This window comes from Erpetoichthys calabaricus, chromosome 3 (assembly GCF_900747795.2).
Source record: "Erpetoichthys calabaricus chromosome 3, fErpCal1.3, whole genome shotgun sequence".
In the NCBI taxonomy this organism is placed as follows: Eukaryota; Metazoa; Chordata; class Cladistia; order Polypteriformes; family Polypteridae; genus Erpetoichthys; species Erpetoichthys calabaricus.
Window position 1 is genome coordinate 302,153,878 of NC_041396.2, and position 19,092 is coordinate 302,172,969.

The 19,092-nt window shown below is 39.6% G+C and overlaps 1 protein-coding gene and 1 long non-coding RNA gene across 2 annotated transcripts in view; one reads left to right on the forward strand and one right to left on the reverse strand.

Annotated features, from left to right (window-relative positions):
- The window catches only part of nabp2 (nucleic acid binding protein 2), a 41,840-nt gene that overhangs the window by 4,277 nt on the left and 18,471 nt on the right, over positions 1-19,092 (reverse strand). The window contains exons 3-6 of the mRNA XM_028798603.2: positions 11,956-12,094; positions 4,697-4,768; positions 3,961-4,036; positions 3,790-3,850 (exon numbers count right to left, since the gene is read on the reverse strand). Coding sequence (XP_028654436.1) covers positions 3,790-3,850; positions 3,961-4,036; positions 4,697-4,768; positions 11,956-12,094 — 348 coding nt within the window. The remainder of the gene's footprint in view (positions 1-3,789; positions 3,851-3,960; positions 4,037-4,696; positions 4,769-11,955; positions 12,095-19,092) is intronic.
- LOC114649152 (uncharacterized) lies at positions 5,741-18,665 on the forward strand. The gene is made up of 2 exons (XR_003715789.1): positions 5,741-5,854; positions 18,389-18,665. It is a non-coding gene; the product is annotated as an uncharacterized LOC114649152 (long non-coding RNA).

Sequence of the window (19,092 nt, forward strand, 5' to 3'; positions counted from 1 at the left end):
ACTAGTCATTTAGCCCGTTACAATAACGGGCGCTAGAACAGTAGTGAATAAACATTAGTAGTAACAGTCTATATTAAATGGCAAGGGACTTTGACCTCATTCTTTTTGTTGGTCGTATTTTTCTTTCTTTCAGCCTTTCTTTTGTTGATGTTTACTTGCTGAGCTGACTGTTCTTCGTGGGCTGCCGCCGTGTATTGTGTGTCTTTAATTTTCTGTGACAGTAATACTGTCTTGTACGGCTCTATTCAATAAGGGCGCGCACAAAAAGGCGAGCTTCAAAAGGGCGACCTCAATTGAGCGCGGCGAATAAAGGCGTTCGTAGATAATTTAGTTCAAATGGCTCTGGAATATGTGAAGAGCAACAAAGGTGCAGATCTTTATTTACGCGCACCTTTATTCTCTGCGCCCAATTGAGGTTGCCCTTTTGAGGCTCGCCTTTTTGTGCGCGCCCTTATTGAAGGATACCGTCTTGTACGTCCGCTGGCTTGTACGTCCGTAATATACCTTTAATTTTCTCTGGCGGTAATACAGGCGTGCGCGTCGGTAATATGCCTTTAATCTCCTCTGACAGTAATACTGGCTTGTATGTGGCTGTAATATGCGTCACTGTATTGTGTACCTTTAATTTCCTCTCACAGTAATACTGGTTTGTATTTCCGTAAAACGCCTCTAACTTTCTCTGACAGTAATATCGCGCATCGCACCGTGCCCCGCGCATGCGCACTTCACCAGAAGACACCCACACCCGGACACCTGGACGCACACGGGGATTTTATATATATAGATTACATTAAGTTTATGCAGAGTACATATTTGCATTCTATTTCAAGAATTGCAATTCACCCTGGCAGGCTATCAATCAACTTCTGAGCCAAATCCTGACTGATAGCAGCCCATTCTTGCATAATCAGAATTGGTTGGTTTTTGTTTGTCCACCTGCCTCTTCAGGTTTGACCACAAGTTCTCAATGGCATTAAAGGTCTGGGGAGGTTCCTGGCCATGAACCCCAAATGTCAATATTTTGTTCCCCAAGCCACTTAGTTGTCACTTTTGCCTTATGGCCTGGTGCTCCATCATGCTAGATTGTTCATTGTTGGTCACCAAACTATTCTTGGATGGTTGGGAGAAGTTGCACTCGGAGGATGTTTTGGTACCATTCTTTATTTATGGCTCGGGATCTAAAAACACTGAAGCAGCAAATTTTGTGAAAACCAATACTTGTGTTATTCTCAAAACCTATAGCTACAACTATAGTCTTTATGGAGAAAACAAGATGAGAGGAAACAAAGAGAAGGGCTCAAAATATGAGTGAGTTTGTCTCCTTGTAACAGAACTGTGCCGTCATGGAGAGAGGGGTCAACCCAGTCTCAGTGCATTATGGGGCAAGGGAGACATTATCGTCTTGGAATATTTCTGCAGGTACTGAATGAAGGTGGCAGACGGAGAGTCCATGAGTCTGAGTTCCAAGATGAGAGGCATATCTGCTGACAAAGAACCCACTGAGGGTACAGAATAAAATGGGTGACTAGTAATACCACAGTAGTCGAGCCATAGAGAGAGACAGAATTCCTGTTGTATTTCAAACAGGATTAACCTCCTGGATGGGATTCAAATGCCATATGTATTTCCCTTTCGTTCATCTTTGATTCTTTTTCTTATGCTAATATTCTCAGTTTTAATTTCTATGTATCTACAGTATGTACTTACTGTTATGTTCCCTGCACATTTCTGAGATTTTTTTTAAGACTACTGTGCTTAGAACCTCTCTACATAACAACTCCATCCTGTGGTGAGTGCAACCTTTGCCTAAAGAAAAAATTACTTTTTTATTATTCACTTTGAGGAAAGTGTAAAAGAATGGGATCTGGAGAGACTCTTTGAGGACTATGGCTCTGGTCAATGCACAGCTGGCTAACAAAACTGAACATGAGACTTTCATTTTAATTTCTGAATGGAGAGTACAAGATGGTTTTAAAGTATGTCTCACACATCTTGCCTGAAGAAGGGGCCTGAGTTGCCTCGAAAGCTTGCAAATTGTAATCTTTTTAGTTAGCCAATAAAAAGTGTCATTTTGCTTGGCTTTTCTCTATCACACCTGTGAAATAGAAATCATTTTGTATATAAAAATGTAATTCCCAAACCTTGAGTTCCTTACCCAGACCACCAAATGCCCTGAAGCTTTCAGAAATTTAAATAAAACCACAAGCTGTTTGTTAGCCAATCATGCAAAACTGAGTGCCAGTTTTCATGAACTTTTGCATGTGTGTTGCTGATAGTCTTTTTATTATATAAAAAAAATCCTGGGACGAGACAAGACTTTTTAGCCTGGAATGAGACAAGAGTTTTTCAGAGAGATAATTTCATGTCCAGCGAGATGCGACTTTGTGCCAAGAGATTTAACCACGCCCGGGGCTGGAAATAAAAGACAAAGAGTAGATGACAAAGTAGAACATCGTAAAGAGGTTCAAAAACGTTGGCATGATACACATGCAGAGCAGGTTAAAGATAATGAAAATACTAAAATTCGAAAGTCTCAAAAAAATGATAGTAAAGACCACATTAGCGCAAACAAATGGAAATTATTACTCGGTGAATGAATGGAACAGCGAAAAGAGATCAAATATATGGATATAGGTGATATGATAGAAGTATGTAGATATTGTTCAAATTTAAACTTTAAGTCAGAGACTTTTAATCATCTAATTCGTGTTGCCATCAGGGAAGAATAGTGTTTCTTCCCAATGAAGAGGTGTATCCGCGAGAATTAAAAGATTTGTTGTTTGGTGAAAGTGAAATCCACATACGTGAGTGGCAGAGATACGCAATGGCTGGTGCCGGGGGGTTGGTGAGCGAAACAAGCAGGGGGCAACGCCCCCTAGTCTATTTTGAAATAACGTCTTTATGGCGTTTTGTGGTTGCACTGCATTGACTATAACTCTCATCAGGCAGCAGGAGTGTGCTGGAGCTGATGGAAGGACAGGAGGACACCATTATTAGCGTGCACAAAGTTTGTACCGGCCAAAGTGGATCTCATCTAAGATTAAAGGTACAGCAATTTCTTGCGTCAACTAATTTGGATCACAATTTCGTTGCCTCACTGGATTTCATCTTCTGCCTAACAACATCTCTTTTAGGGCCCTATAATACATAAACGTTTTTCTAGCAATTTAGCACTACATTAGGATGGTCCTAAACCACATGAACAGTTACTTGCCATTATTTTCAATGACATTATTCACATCTAAACATTTTAGCAGTGAGCAGTTAGAAAAACTTGCATACAGCAGTTTTCAAGCATTTTCAGCCAAACGCTTGTTCCACTGAAATCAATGGTAACACTCATAAAATGCTAAAAACGAAAATTTTGGAAGCTTTTTTACAGGAAGGCAATGTTTCTTCCTGGATGACGCAGCTCATTGAAACTACAAAAAATGGATGTAAGCTGGTTGAGGGAGAATTTTGTAAAAATGGTATTTCTTCTCACTAAGAACAATAAATACATGAAATAAGTGACCAAGAAGTGTAGGAAACTGTAGTACTGCGGTGACCTTCAAATCTGGATCGGATGATAATTTGAAAAAGTTAAACAAATAGGAATTGTTAATCTATGTTAGGCTGAATAAACTGTTGTGATTATAATTATAACGTTTTCACTGCAAGTAATCCTTGTGGTATGAAGGATATCTCAGGTCCACAAAGACGTTTCTTTTCTTCAGTAAAGTATACAGGTTTTAACAGCTGTTCACAACCAGAGTCAGTCAACCTGGGACTTGTTGCAGAGCCACTCACCTGGATTTGCTGCTGCTGTGCCGTTGTTTTGATTGGATGAGCCTCCTTGGTCATTTGCAGGCTTCAGAAGACAATGTATTAAATCAGAAAAAAATGGAGGAAATTAGTAAAACCACCAACAGCAGGTGTAACTTATGCATTCTAACTATTGTAAAAATTCCATTTCCTTACCGTTTTGTTCACCTGGGCAAGGTATTCTGGGTTGGGCTCACTAAAATTTGGTACCTCTGAGTACACCATGCAAAACCTGGGGAGGTGAAGGCAAAGGGGCATTGGTTTTCGGCAGTGCAAAATAGAAGCAAAAGTCAAAACCCCTTAAGCTGTAACATTCAGGAACAGAAGGCCAATCAACCACAAATAGAAAATTAGAGCCAGTGTCTGGGTGCCCTGAAAGAGCCACCTTATCAAATGGCAGATGAATATTGACTGTCGACATCTAGGTGGAATTTGAATATATAAATGTAAAAACTGACACATAATATGAGGATTGTGAATTTAATGTTCATATTTTTCATAGAATGAAACATTGTGCAGGTGCAGGCAGTTCAGTGAAAGTGAATGGTTGAGAAATATTAGCCTGTCAACATTTAAAACTACATGAAAATGAAATGAAAAGTAGTTCAACATTAGAGGCGCCATACAAGGAGTGACTATTATGAATTAAAGGTAAGGTGAAGTGAAGTAAGGGACAAGGGTATGAAACATTTATATATTTAAGCCTTTTGCTGTAAAAATATTATAGTGACAAGCTCTAGAAATTGTTCTTCCTGGCTATGTGCACTAGTTTTATTACCTGTCCCTAAATGCTTTCATGCCATTGGCAGCACCAGATCTTGAAGAGTTTTCTTAACAGATGCTCATTGTTCACATTTGATATAATTCATACTCATTAAAAAAGTAAACTTACTCTCCAACCTTCTGGAGTTCCCCTCCTCGGCCTGTGTAAAGTGTCAGGCAGCCTTTGAACACTGATGCGTACCTGCAGTGATAGAAGAGGAGGTATCAGCATTAAAAACAAAGGACAATCGCTTACCATGGCACTGAAGATCATTGAAGCGGTAGGTAAAAAACTGCCTTTATGGTTCTTATTGGCCACATAAAATAACCACAGCATGCCACCTTCTAATTTATTCCAGTATTTCCTCACTGTGCACAGTGAAAACAAAATATAATTTAGAGTGTTTTCTTGTGAGCTGTAACTGTTTTGCTATCAAAGCTACACGGCTCAGCTGTAACTTATTGGAAAGTTCAAAAATTCAAAAATACTTTTTCATGATGATGTCAAACTTTAACTTTTGCATAAGTTTAAGATTATTTTTTCAAGAACAAATTGCAATTTGTTTTACTACGCTTATTTATTTCAAAAACAGTGAAGGGTTTGGAGTAAGACACTATTTTTTTATACAGAAATACAGTATAGAGTTACTACCTATACACAAATAATTGACCTGTTAAAAAGTAACATGTGAAAGGGATCCATTTTCTTCACTTAATTTGGAAGAAAGAATTTGTATCTGCTTTCAAACAAAAGAATGAGTTGTTATTCAAAGGAGTTTATGAACAACAAGGCTCTGAATTTAAGAAATCGTTAACTGAAACAGAGCAGAGTGATGGCTCTGAGTCAAGAAATCTGCGCCGGCAATTGGAAGGTTGTCGGTTTGAATTCTGTAAATGCCAGAAGTGACTCTACTCTGTTAGGCCCTTCAGCAAGGCCCTTAACCTGCAATTGCGTTGTCCTCGGTAATCTGAATCTAGCCCTGCAAGTAGGTCCTCCAATTTACAGGGAAACTTTGTGTCTTTATGGCAGGATTGGCACTCCAGCCACCGTTAAATAAAACTCACACTGTTCCAGTGTGGTGCTCAGGGATCTCTATTGGAAATTAAAAAAATAATATATATATATGTTGTGGTAGCTACCCACTGAACCAGGGGTTGGCACTGTTTGTTAATGCCTTATCTCTTCTTCACTTTGCAGAATGGAAAGCTCACAGATATTCCATCAATGATGTCACGTATGTTGTCCACCCTCTTGAACTGGCCACTTTCATCCTGAATGCCATCAACTGTGAGTCAGTTCTGTTTTGAACTTGCATCTGAAAAGCCGTTTCCACAACTTGTTGTGTGCTTCTGTTTTTCTATAAACCTTCAGTTGTATGAGGTCACCAGGGTGGTGTCCCAAACCTTTCACATTGTTGTGTCTCCTTTATATTATATATATATATATATATATACAGTGGTGTGAAAAACTATTTGCCCCCTTCCTGATTTCTTATTCTTTTGCATGTTTGTCACACAAAATGTTTCTGATCATCAAACACATTTAACCATTAGTCAAATATAACACAAGTAAACACAAAATGCAGTTTTTAAATGATGGTTTTTATTATTTAGGGAGAAAAAAAATCCAAACCTACATGGCCCTGTGTGAAAAAGTAATTGCCCCCTTGTTAAAAAATAACCTAACTGTGGTGTATCACACCTGAGTTCAATTTCCATAGCCACCCCCAGGCCTGATTACTGCCACACCTGTTTCAATCAAGAAATCACTTAAATAGGAGCTGCCTGACACAGAGAAGTAGACCAAAAGCACCTCAAAAGCTAGACATCATGCCAAGATCCAAAGAAATTCAGGAACAAATGAGAACAGAAGTAATTGAGATCTATCAGTCTGGTAAAGGTTATAAAGCCATGTCTAAAGCTTTGGGACTCCAGCGAACCACAGTGAGAGCCATTATCCACAAATGGCAAAACATGGAACAGTGGTGAACCTTCCCAGGAGTGGCCGGCCGACCAAAATTACCCGAAGAGCGCAGAGACGACTCATCCGAGAGGTCACAAAAGACCCCAGGACAACGTCTAAAGAACTGCAGGCCTCACTTGCCTCAATTAAGGTCAGTGTTCACGACTCCACCATAAGAAAGAGACTGGGCAAAAATGGCCTGCATGGCAGATTTCCAAGACGCAAACCACTGTTAAGCAAAAAGAACATTAGGGCTCGTCTCAATTTTGCTAAGAAACATCTCAATGATTGCCAAGACTTTTGGGAAAATACCTTGTGGACTGATGAGTCAAAAGTTGAACTTTTTGGAAGGCAAATGTCCCGTTACATCTGGCGTAAAAGGAACACAGCATTTCAGAAAAAGAACATCATACCAACAGTAAAATATGGTGGTGGTAGTGTGATGGTCTGGGGTTGTTTTGCTGCTTCAGGACCTGGAAGGCTTGCTATGATAGATGGAACCATGAATTCTACTGTCTACCAAAAAATCCTGAAGGAGAATGTCCGGCCATCTGTTCGTCAACTCAAGCTGAAGCGATCTTGGGTGCTGCAACAGGACAATGACCCAAAACACACCAGCAAATCCACCTCTGAATGGCTGAAGAAAAACAAAATGAAGACTTTGGAGTGGCCTAGTCAAAGTCCTGACCTGAATCCAATTGAGATGCTATGGCATGACCTTAAAAAGGCGGTTCATGCTAGAAAACCCTCAAATAAAGCTGAATTACAACAATTTTGCAAAGATGAGTGGCCAAAATTCCTCCAGAGCGCTGTAAAAGACTCATTGCAAGTTATCGCAAACGCTTGATTGCAGTTATTGCTGCTAAGGGTGGCCCAACCAGTTATTAGGTTCAGGGGGCAATTACTTTTTCACACAGGGCCATGTAGGTTTGGATTTTTTTTTCTCCCTAAATAATAAAAACCACCATTTACAAACTGCATTTTGTGTTTACTTGTGTTATATTTGACTAATGGTTAAATGTGTTTGATGATCAGAAACATTTTGTGTGACAAACATGCAAAAGAATAAGAAATCAGGAAGGGGGCAAATAGTTTTTCACACCACTGTATATATATATATACACTAGCCATGTGCGCCCAACTACGTTGCGCATGTTAAAGTTGTCTGTGAAGGGCTCCATTTAAACACGGCTGCCAGTTGTGAACTGGGCCCTTCGTCGCGCATTATGATTTTTTATAAGGGAAACAAAATTACAAAACAAAACCCTTGGACATTGATTCGATAGGAACGGCCTACTCGGAATCACTGTACGAATAGTAATTATGTGGTGGTGTAGGAGCATTTCTGCTTCTCTCCGTTCACAGTCCGTCTCGCGTTTCCTCTCCAATCTCGCAGGTTGCTTTGTGGCAATCCAAAGAGTAAGGCAATATACACGGAGCAATGGTTATAAAAGGGGGACACATAGGTATCCAGGCTCTTTAATGCATAAATAGGGATCACTTCACTGACATGTGAGCAAGCCACAGTACAACTGTGAGACGTCCAGCACTCGCCGGCTACAACGTAACAATAATAATTTCCGGAACGTGCTGTTACGTTGTCATTCATTTTACCCACTGTCTTTCTTTTATTCATATGTTACGTAGGCATGTACCTTTATCTTCGGCAATCTTATTCTCTAACCAGGCCTCAGGAGCTAACCAGTGTAACACTGTCCACCACCCCTTTCGTTATTCCGGCACATTGTTGACATCCATGAGTAACAACAACGTACTAAACTGGAAGGTGGTCTACGCATGCGTGGAATTTGCGGACAAACTAAGATCAAGATCCAAATGAAGATGATATATATATATATATATATATATATATATATATATATTATATATATATATATATATATATATATATATATATATATATGTTCCTGTACACGTGTTGAGATTCTTTTTGAAGTTTGTCCTATGTATACCGCTGAGCAAGAATTGCATGGGATACTGTAAACTGAATTTCGTGTTTCTGCTGTCGATTTCTTGTTTTTGGCATTAAAGAGGACAAACTTCAAAAAGAATCTCAACACGTGTACAGGAACTTTGCAACGCCGTCAGAAGAAAGGACGCACTATCATTGATCTATGCACATACTAAATCAACAGGACATACATTCAACTGGGACAATGTAAAAGTAAAATTTAAGGCCAGTACTAAAAGTGCCAGAGAGTTGGCCGAGTCTTGGCTATCAAATGAAAACGCCATCAACGGTATACAGTGGTGTGAAAAACTATTTGCCCCCTTCCTGATTTCTTATTCTTTTGCATGTTTGTCACACAAAATGTTTCTGATCATCAAATACATTTAACCATTAGTCAAATATAACACAAGTAAACACAAAATGCAGTTTTTAAATGATGGTTTTTATTATTTAGGGAGAAAAAAAATCCACACCTACATGGCCCTGTGTGAAAAAGTAATTGCCCCCTTGTTAAAAAATAACCTAACTGTGGTGTATCACACCTGAGTTCAATTTCCGTAGCCACCCCCAAGCCTGATTACTGCCACACCTGTTTCAATCAAGAAATCACTTAAATAGGAGCTGCCTGACACAGAGAAGTAGACCAAAAGCACCTCAAAAGCTAGACATCATGCCAAGATCCAAAGAAATTCAGGAACAAATGAGAACAGAAGTAATTGAGATCTATCAGTCTGGTAAAGGTTATAAAGCCATTTCTAAAGCTTTGGGACTCCAGCGAACCACAGTGAGAGCCATTATCCACAAATGGCAAAAACATGGAACAGTGGTGAACCTTCCCAGGAGTGGCCGGCCGACCAAAATTACCCCAAGAGCGCAGAGACGACTCATCCGAGAGGTCACAAAAGACCCCAGGACAACGTCTAAAGAACTGCAGGCCTCACTTGCCTCAATTAAGGTCAGTGTTCACGACTCCACCATAACAAAAGAGACTGGGCAAAAACGGCCTGCATGGCAGATGTCCAAGACGCAAACCACTGTTAAGCAAAAAGAACATTAGGGCTCGTCTCAATTTTGCTAAGAAACATCTCAATGATTGCCAAGACTTTTGGGAAAATACCTTGTGGACTGATGAGACAAAAGTTGAACTTTTTGGAAGGCAAATGTCCCGTTACATCTGGCGTAAAAGGAACACAGCATTTCAGAAAAAGAACATCATACCAACAGTAAAATATGTTGGTGGTAGTGTGATGGTCTGGGGTTGTTTTGCTGCTTCAGGACCTGGAAGGCTTGCTGTGATAGATGGAACCATGAATTCTACTGTCTACCAAAAAATCCTGAAGGAGAATGTCCGGCCATCTGTTCGTCAACTCAAGCTGAAGCGATCTTGGGTGCTGCAACAGGACAATGACCCAAAACACACCAGCAAATCCACCTCTGAATGGCTGAAGAAAAACAAAATGAAGACTTTGGAGTGGCCTAGTCAAAGTCCTGACCTGAATCCAATTGAGATGCTATGGCATGACCTTAAAAAGGCGGTTCATGTTAGAAAACCCTCAAATAAAGCTGAATTACAACAATTTTGCAAAGATGAGTGGGCCAAAATTCCTCCAGAGCGCTGTAAAAGACTCATTGCAAGTTATCGCAAACGCTTGATTGCAGTTATTGCTGCTAAGGGTGGCCCAACCAGTTATTAGGTTCAGGGGGCAATTACTTTTTCACACAAGGCCATGTAGGTTTGGATTTTTTTTTCTCCCTAAATAATAAAAACCACCATTTACAAACTGCATTTTGTGTTTACTTGTGTTATATTTGACTAATGGTTAAATGTGTTTGATGATCAGAAACATTTTGTGTGACAAACATGCAAAAGAATAAGAAATCAGGAAGGGGGCAAATAGTTTTTCACACCACTGTATATACAGTATATACACTGAATATACATACACCAGGTTTTACAAAAACATTTTTGATAATATGGTAAATTAAAATATAATGACCCATTCCTCCTAGTGTAAAAAGGCTCAAGTTAAGAATTAATTCATAAAATAACATAAACCCCAGAGCTCAAAAAAAGAGCACAAAAGCTTGATAACCCTCTGAAACTGTTTAAAATACAAGATGCCATACACTCATTGTAGAATGGAGAAACTTCAGGCCCACATGGCTACCCACAAGAATTTTAGTTAGGAATGTTTACTGAAGTTACAGAAAATAAAATTCTACCAAATATATTATATAAAGAACTACGACGGCCTTCAGAAGCAGTCTTATATTAGCCTGAGCTAATAGGAGACTCCAAGCCTAGGCCAAGCACATAGTGCTTCTGAATTCTACAAGTGAAATGTTTCTTGGTGACATCAGCTGAGCTTCTCTCTCATTTAAAGTATCATTTACTTTCACAGTGTCTGTCTACCATTTCTTTGCATTCATCTTAGAAAGAATAGGTGCGCAACCTTTGCTATTTAAATGCATTATCTTGTTTGGTTTTTAATTATGATATCATGTTTACTCCATATTACTTTCCATAACTATATTTCACTCCACCAAAGGACCAAAAGCAACACTAAACCCACAAAAAGGTATCTTGTACATTATGTGTCTCCATCTTCAAGCTGTACGTCAGCCTCTAAAACAACCCCAGTTTTAGATGAGACCCTCTATTTACATTGCTCTCTTTGTCAGGTGGTGGCAGAATTGCAAGTCATTTTAGGACTGTTATACATATCTGTCTGATTGAGATATATTTTGTTTCCATTTGTGTCCAAATAAATAAAATACTTTAAAAAAAGAAAGAATAGTGAAAGAAAACATGGAAAGCACTTTGTGATACTTGAGATGACTCTCATTACAAACAGTGCTACATAAAATACTGATAGTGTTAAGATAACTATCACTATAAAAGGCACTTTGCGGCATAAACGTCTGTTGATTGTTAATCTAAAGAGTACAGACTTTGTACGATGTAATATAAAATAAAGTATGACAGCTCTGAGCAGGTGTTCCCCTATAAAAGGGATGACATGAAATGACTGCATTATTATAAAGCAATACTAAAATGGAGCACACCAAGACAGGCAGCTTCTTAAATAAATTAAATTGTTTGCTTTGTAAAAAATTAACAAAGTTCTCATTATGAATAATGTAACATTAACTCTTATAACATTCTGTATCAACTGAGATTTATAATAAAAAATAGTCACATTTCTAATTATGCACCATTTTAAAAGAGGGATTAATGACTTTTCCTTATTGTGAATGATACTATATGAAATAAAACTGAGTTTGTAAAGATCAGACAGGGCTCACTGTGTAAGATAATTTATAAAATAGATTGTTTGATCCAATCACACGAACAGAGATGTATTCTCTTCACCAGAGAAGATATAAAGAATTTTGTACTGATAAAATTCAGAAAACGAGCATTCACACTTGAGCCATGGAGATGACACTTTACCCCTTTGTAAGCCGGATGATGTCTCCTGCTTGGATCAGACTGCCCACTTCATCCCATACCGAAATGCTGATGCTGCCTGTTTTGTCTGCCACTTTGCATGTGCGCACCTCATGGCCATCCTTGGTTTTGGTGACACGACCTTCAGAAAAAGAAGTAGAAAGACCATAATCAGTTTTATAGGCAAGTGCAACTGAACAGTTGATAGAAAACATTATCAGTAGTGCTTAGGGGCTCTTTATATGTCAGCTTGATGCTCATCTGAAAGACGATGTCACATTACACGACTTCTATTTGGAGGGAATGTCCAACCTGATGATTTTAGTTGCTCATCTTGTCACCAGAGGATGGATGTCAGATTACATGACTTGATCTCAATGGGGAAGTCAAGTTAGATGACCATGTAAAGAGTTTCCAGCACAGTTTTACACCTCTAAAGTCAATCTTGCCCCTTTTTCCGGCAGACAATAACGAGCTGTCTGATGAAACTGATGTCCATTCAAAGGCATTACAGGCACGACAAGTTCAGCCACAATCTCAGCCCTTTTCTCTATACACATGTGTTCAATTCTATTTGTCAGGTCCAAAACACCCAAGCTGATTATTCCTCGTAGCTGCATTATATGCATTGTACTTCCAGGTGAGCACTCATTGGTTTTCAGCTCTTACATGCACAAAGCTGCCACTATGATTTAAGAGAAAATCAAACCTGTTTAAGTCACTTGATATGTCAGACTACACAACTGGCAGTGTGACGGGAGAGCACTGCAAACCCAAACACTCACTAAGATTGTGTTAATGAAGTCCGCAACTGAAAATTGCTGGAAAAGTCATGCATTGTGATATGCAATTAAGGGGAAAAGAAATTTATCAGATAGGTTGGTCTAAATGGCCTGTTCTTGTCAGAAACCTGTCTTACTTTTTTATGCCTTAAGTGATTTTCAAAATACTAAAACACAGGAGTATTGAGCCTTGAAGCATTTAAAAACAGATTTCACTTTAACTTGCTTACAGTTAAACTACACTTTCATTTTAATGGTCACCTGCTTAGTAATGAATTGTATTAAGTTGAAGTTAATTTTGAAATCATTTGTGAGCAACCTGTAATGGGGTCCATTAGAATGCTGTGCATGCATGTTTGTCCGTTAGTTACCTTGGCAGTTTTGTTCTGTGAGTGATGCAATAGATAGATAGATAGATAGATATGAAAGGCACTATATAATAGATGTATCTATCTATCTATCTATTGTTATTATTAAGTTTAGTATTTTATTTTGTTCAGATTTTGTTCTATCTATCTGTCTGGCACTATATAATAGGTAGATATGAAAGGCACTATATAATAGATAGATAGATAGATCTATCTATCTATCTATAAAAATTAGCATCCACCTAATTAAAGAATAAGTGCATTTTGTTATTGCAACAGATGTTGCATCACAAACCTGAAAACTGCTTTTTATACCTAATGACCTATTTAAATCAAGAGAAAGAAAAGTTAACCCAGCCACAGGGTATGCACAAACCAGTGTGTTTCTTCGTGCCGGTCCCAAGCCCGGATAAAAGGGGAGGGTTACGTCAGGAAGGGCATCCGTGTAAAATTTTGCCAAATCAATATGTGGACAACAATACAAATTTCCATACTGGATCGGTCGAGCCCCGGGTTAACAACAACCGCCACCAGTACTGTTAATCAATAGGGTGCTGGCAGAAATTGGGCTACTGCTGGCCGAAGAAGAAGAAGGAGAAGAAGAGGGGGGAGACGTGTCCAGAGGCAGGAGGAAGGTAAAGAGAGTGGAACTTTGAATGTTGACAGTATGACTGGTAAGGGGAGAGAGTTAGCCGATATGATGGAGAGAAGGAAGGTTGATATATTGTGCGTGCAACAGACTAAATGGAAGGGAGGTAAGGCCAGGTGGATTGGAGGTGGATTCAAATTGTTCTATCATGGTGTGGATAGGAGGAAAAATGGAGTAGGGGTTATTCTGAAGGAACAGTATGTCAAGAGTATTCTGGAGGTGAAAAGAGTGTCAGACAGAGTAATGATTATGAAGCTGGAAATTGGAGGTGTGATGATGAATGTTGTTAGTGCATATGCACTGCAAGTTGGGTGTGCAATGGATGAGAAAGAAGATTTTTGGAGTGAGTTGGATAAAGTGATGAACAGTGTACGCAAGGGAAAGAAAGTGGTGATTGGAGCGGATTTCAATGGACATGTTGGTGAAGGGAACAAAGGAGACAAGGAGGTGATGGGTAGGTATGGTGTCAAGGAGAGGAATGAAGAAGGTCAGAGGATAGTGGATTTTTCCAAAAGGATGGACATGGCTGTGGTGAATACGTATTTTAAGAAGAGGGAGGAACATAGGGTGACGTACAAGAGTGGAGGAAGATGCACACAGGTAGATTACATCCTGTGCAGAAGAGTCTGCAAAGTAGTGGCAGGGGAAAGTGTAGTTAGGCATAGGATGGTGGTCTATAGGATGACGTTGGAGATCAAGAAGAGGAAGAGAGTGAGGGAAAAGCCAAGGATCAAATGGTGGAAGTTGAAAAAGGAAGACTGCAAGGTTGAGTTTAGGGAGGAGGTGAGACAGGCACTGGGTGGTAGTGAAGAATTACCAGACAGTTGGGAAACTACAGCAGATGTAGTAAGGGTGACAGCAAGAAGGGGGCTTGGCATGACATCTGGAAAGAGGAAGGAGGAAAAGGAAACCTGGTGGTGGAATAGGGAAGTACAAGAGAGTATACAGAGGAAAAGGATGGCAAAGAAGAAGTGGGATAGTCAGAGAGATGCAGAAAGTAGAAGAGTACAAAGAGATAAGGCGCAAGGTGAAGAGAGAGGTGGTGAAGGCTAAAGAAAAGGCGTATGATGAGTTGTATGAGAGGTTGGACAGTAAAGAGGGAGAAAAGGACCTGTACCGATTGGCTAGACAGAGGGACCGAGCTGGGAAAGATGTGTAGCAGGTCAGGGTAATAAAGGATAAATATGGAAACGTACTCACAAGCGAGGAGAGTGTGTTGAGCAGATAGAAAGAGTACTTCAAGAGGCTTATGAATGAAGAGAACGAGAGAGAGAAGAGGTTGGATGATGTGGAGATAGTGAATCAGGAAGTCCAACGGATTAACAAGGAGGAAGTAAGGAGAGCCCTGAAGAGGATGAAGAATGGAAAAGCCGGTGGTCCAGACAACATACCTGTGGAAGCATGAAGGTGTTTAGGAGAGATGGGAATGGAAATTGATGAGCCACAGCATGAAGTTATGAGAAAGAGTAGTGGAAGCTAGGTTAAGAAGTGAGGTGATGAGTAGTGAGCAGCAGTATGGTTTCATGCCAAGAAAGAGCACCACAGATGCGATGTTTGCTCTGAAGGTGTTGATGGAGAAGTATAGAGAAGGCCAGAAGGAGTTGCATTCCGTCTTTGTGGACCTGAAGAAAGCATATGACAGGGTGCCTCGAGAGGAGCTGTGGTATTGTATGAGGAAGTCGGGAGTGGCAGAGAAGTACGCAAGAGTTGTACAGGATATATACGAGGGAAGTGTGACTGTGGTGAGGTCTGCGGTCTGTGGATGCATTCAAGGTGGAGGAAGGATTATATCAGGGATCACCTCTGAGCCCTTTCTTATTTTAATGGTGATAGACAGGTTGACAGACGAGATTAGACAGGAGTCCCCGTGGACTATGATGTTTGCTGATGACATTGTGATCTGTAGCCATAGTAGGGAGCAGGTTGAGGAGACCCTGGAGAGGTGGAGATATGCTCTAGAGAGGAGAGGAAACAAGGACAATGGGAACAAGACAGAATACATGTGTGTAAATGAGAGGGAGGTCAGTGGAATGGTGAGGATGCAAGGAGTAGAGTTGGTGAAAGTGGATGAGTTTAAATACTTGGGATCAACAGTACAGAGTAATGGGGATTGTGGAAGAGAGGTTATGCTATATGTGTTGGAGACGGTGGCACTGACCAGAAAGCAGGAGACAGAGCTGGAGGTGGCAGAGTTAAAGATGCTAAGATTTGCATTGGGTGTGACAAGGATGGACAGGATTAGAAATGAGGACATTAGAGGGTCAGCTCAAGTTGGATGGTTGGGAGACAAAGTCAGAGAGGTGAGATTGGGTTGGTTTGGACATGTGCAGAGGAGAGATGCTGAGTATACTGGGAGAAGGATGCTAAGGAAAGAGCTGCCAGGCAAGAGAAAAAGAAGGTCTAAGAGAAGGTTTATGGATGTGGTGAGAGAGGACATGCAGGTGATGGGCATAACAGAACAAGATGCAGAGGACAGGAACATACGGAAGAAGATGATCTGCTGTGGCAACCCCTAATGTGAGCAGCTGAAAGAAGAAGAAGAAAGAAAAGTTCTGATTTGGTTGTCACAGTCACAGTGAGGCATTATTCAGGCAAATTGCTGTTGGTATAAAGCAGCTCCCTGTAGCATTTCTTAACACACTTCTACTGAATGATTCGTTGGCTGAAAGTCCACAGTGTTGGTGTGTCACAGAGAGGATGTGCAGCATTGTTCATAATGGCCCTCAGTTTGTCATCATTCTCTTCTTCTCTATGAACTCTAGGGGCTCCACAGCATGTCTTATAACTTAGTTTGCCCTTATAATTAGCTTGTTGATTCACTGGTCCTCTCTTGAAGTGATGTTACCAACCCAGCACACCACACAGGCCATCTCAGAGTTGTAGAAGATGTAAAGGATGTCACTTAACACATTAAAAGAACACGTTAAAAGAGCCTGCTCTGCCCCTTCTTATATAGTTCCTCTGTGTTTTGAGACCAGTCCAACCTGTCATTAATGTAAGACTCCAAGTACTTGTAGGAGTGGACCACCTTTAAATCCACTCCTTGAATTGTGACAGGACATAGGGGCTCTTTGTTGCAGTGAAAACTCATCCCGCTGCATTACAGTGGTAGATACTGTAATAGTATCATTCTCTTTTAAAACGTTATGACATACAGGGTTTAACACACTTAAACCTGATAACAGGTTCAGAACGCTTCTGTAAAAGTCCTGGTCTGAACCAAATGTTGTGATTATATGACTCCTCAATTGGCTCTTTTATACTGATTTTCTGAATAATATTGACCTAATTCAAAACTAAACCATCTTAAAAAATGTTTTTTCCCAACACTTCAGTATAGTGACCTAAACAGCTTATATCCTACAAGCCAGTTAAGATCTTATGATACAGGGATTCTTTCTGGCCAGAAACCCTGGTATGAAGCTCATGACTCAACACTCCATTGACTGTGTTTTTTTAATCTCCTGAACTTTCTTCTAAGATATATTCTGGAGGCTCTATCTGTTTCAAGGCCCTGTCACACTATATGATTTGTGTAGCAATTATCAGTTGCAGACTTCATTTAGCCCTGTGATAGACCAGGGTTTGTTTGTGCCTTGTAACCTATGCTAGCTGGAAAAAGCTCCAGCAGGCCCCCATGACCCTGTTCAGAACTAAGCGGGTTAGAAAATGACTGACTGACTGACTTCATTTACACAGTTGTGTATTTTGACATCTCCAGTTTTGCAAATAACAGTGTGGGTATTTCTGTATATTTTTCGTCTCCCTACTTTTATGATTTTTTATCAATTAACATTTTTTTCTTTTATTTTTCACTGTAAATATTTTTCCATTATGAACTGTGTTGTTTTTTAGGAAACATTTTTGAATAAATCCATTTTCTTTTTAACACCTGCCACGTTTTTGCTGTCTCTTGTTGATTCTTTTAGTCCCGGTTGGTTCCGACACTCAGCAGGTGGCTGGTGTTATAATGCATGTAATCCAGCCACAGGAAAACAGGTGAAGTGTGTGTTTTGGACTTTGCAAACAGAACCACTATTGAATGAAAAAAATAAAAAAATGAAAGGCCCAAGATTGCATCTCAGCTACCTGGAAAGTATTCATAGAGCATCAGCACTGGCAGATGGCATGTTGTTGGCAGTCAGAAAGAGTGGCAAGTTTGTAATTGTTTGGGAATCTGAAACCGTGCTGAAAAGTTATCATATAGTTTTATAATTGGTCACCCCGTGTGATTTCTGGTCATGTGATATTAAATTAGGCATGGGGACAAGTAACATATAATAAAAATATTATTTTGGGGTGGAGTATTCTTTTAAGAGTGAATGGCTTAATTTTCATATTTTGCATTTCTTTAACATTGTTTCTTAGAATGTCTTTCAAGATCAATAAAGACTGGCAAAACAGAGTAATGAAATTTACAGTTTTTATAGTCCAAAAAAGACAGACAAGTATATTGAAAATATATAATAAAATTCAGCCAATATTTTGTGCCCTCTTTGCTAAATTAATATAGCTTGAAATTCCAAGTTGGTATTACTTCATTGAGGTAATAGAGTCTAACAAGCTGTTACACACGTGTGTTTAGAGGGCAGCCAAAGGGTCCAAGTGAGCTAACGCCTTTCTCCCTCTTTTAACAGAACAACAGAAGATTAACCATTCTTTTCCACTCCCAGTCCCATCTTTTCTGGCTCATCATAAAAACGGCACTTCCGACCCACCTCTGATGACATCACTTCCGGCCAGCCATGATCATGTCACATCCTGTCTGCCCACGACTTCCTTCCTGCCGCCATTATTTAAACAGCACCAACTGTCTGTTTTGAATTGTTGAATGTTATTTTTCAATTTTGACCACTATTCAGTCCTTTTTGACAACTCAGCGCCGGACATTATATGGGGAAGCTTCCCAAGATCTTTTTCTTGTTTTTTTTTTTTTTGCCTGTTTATTTCGTCACAAACCATATTTAATGAACTGGCTTAATTTTACTGAAAATATTAAATTAATAAGGAACAGCTTTGGATTTCAGTTGTGTTAGAATTAACTTGAAACTTGAAATTCAAGTTAACATTTTGATTCAACTTTAAAATACATGCACTGTAAACACATTTACAGTGGGGCAAAAAAGTATTTAGTCAGCCAACAATTGTGCAAGTTCTCCCACTTAAAAAGATGAGAGAGGCCTGTAATTTTCATCATAGGTATACCTCAACTATGAGAGACAAAATGAGAAAAAAAATCCAGAAAATCACATTGTCTGATTTTTAAAGAATTTATTTGCAAATTATGGTGGAAAATAAGTATTTGGTCACCTACAAACAAGCAAGATTTCTGGCTCTCACA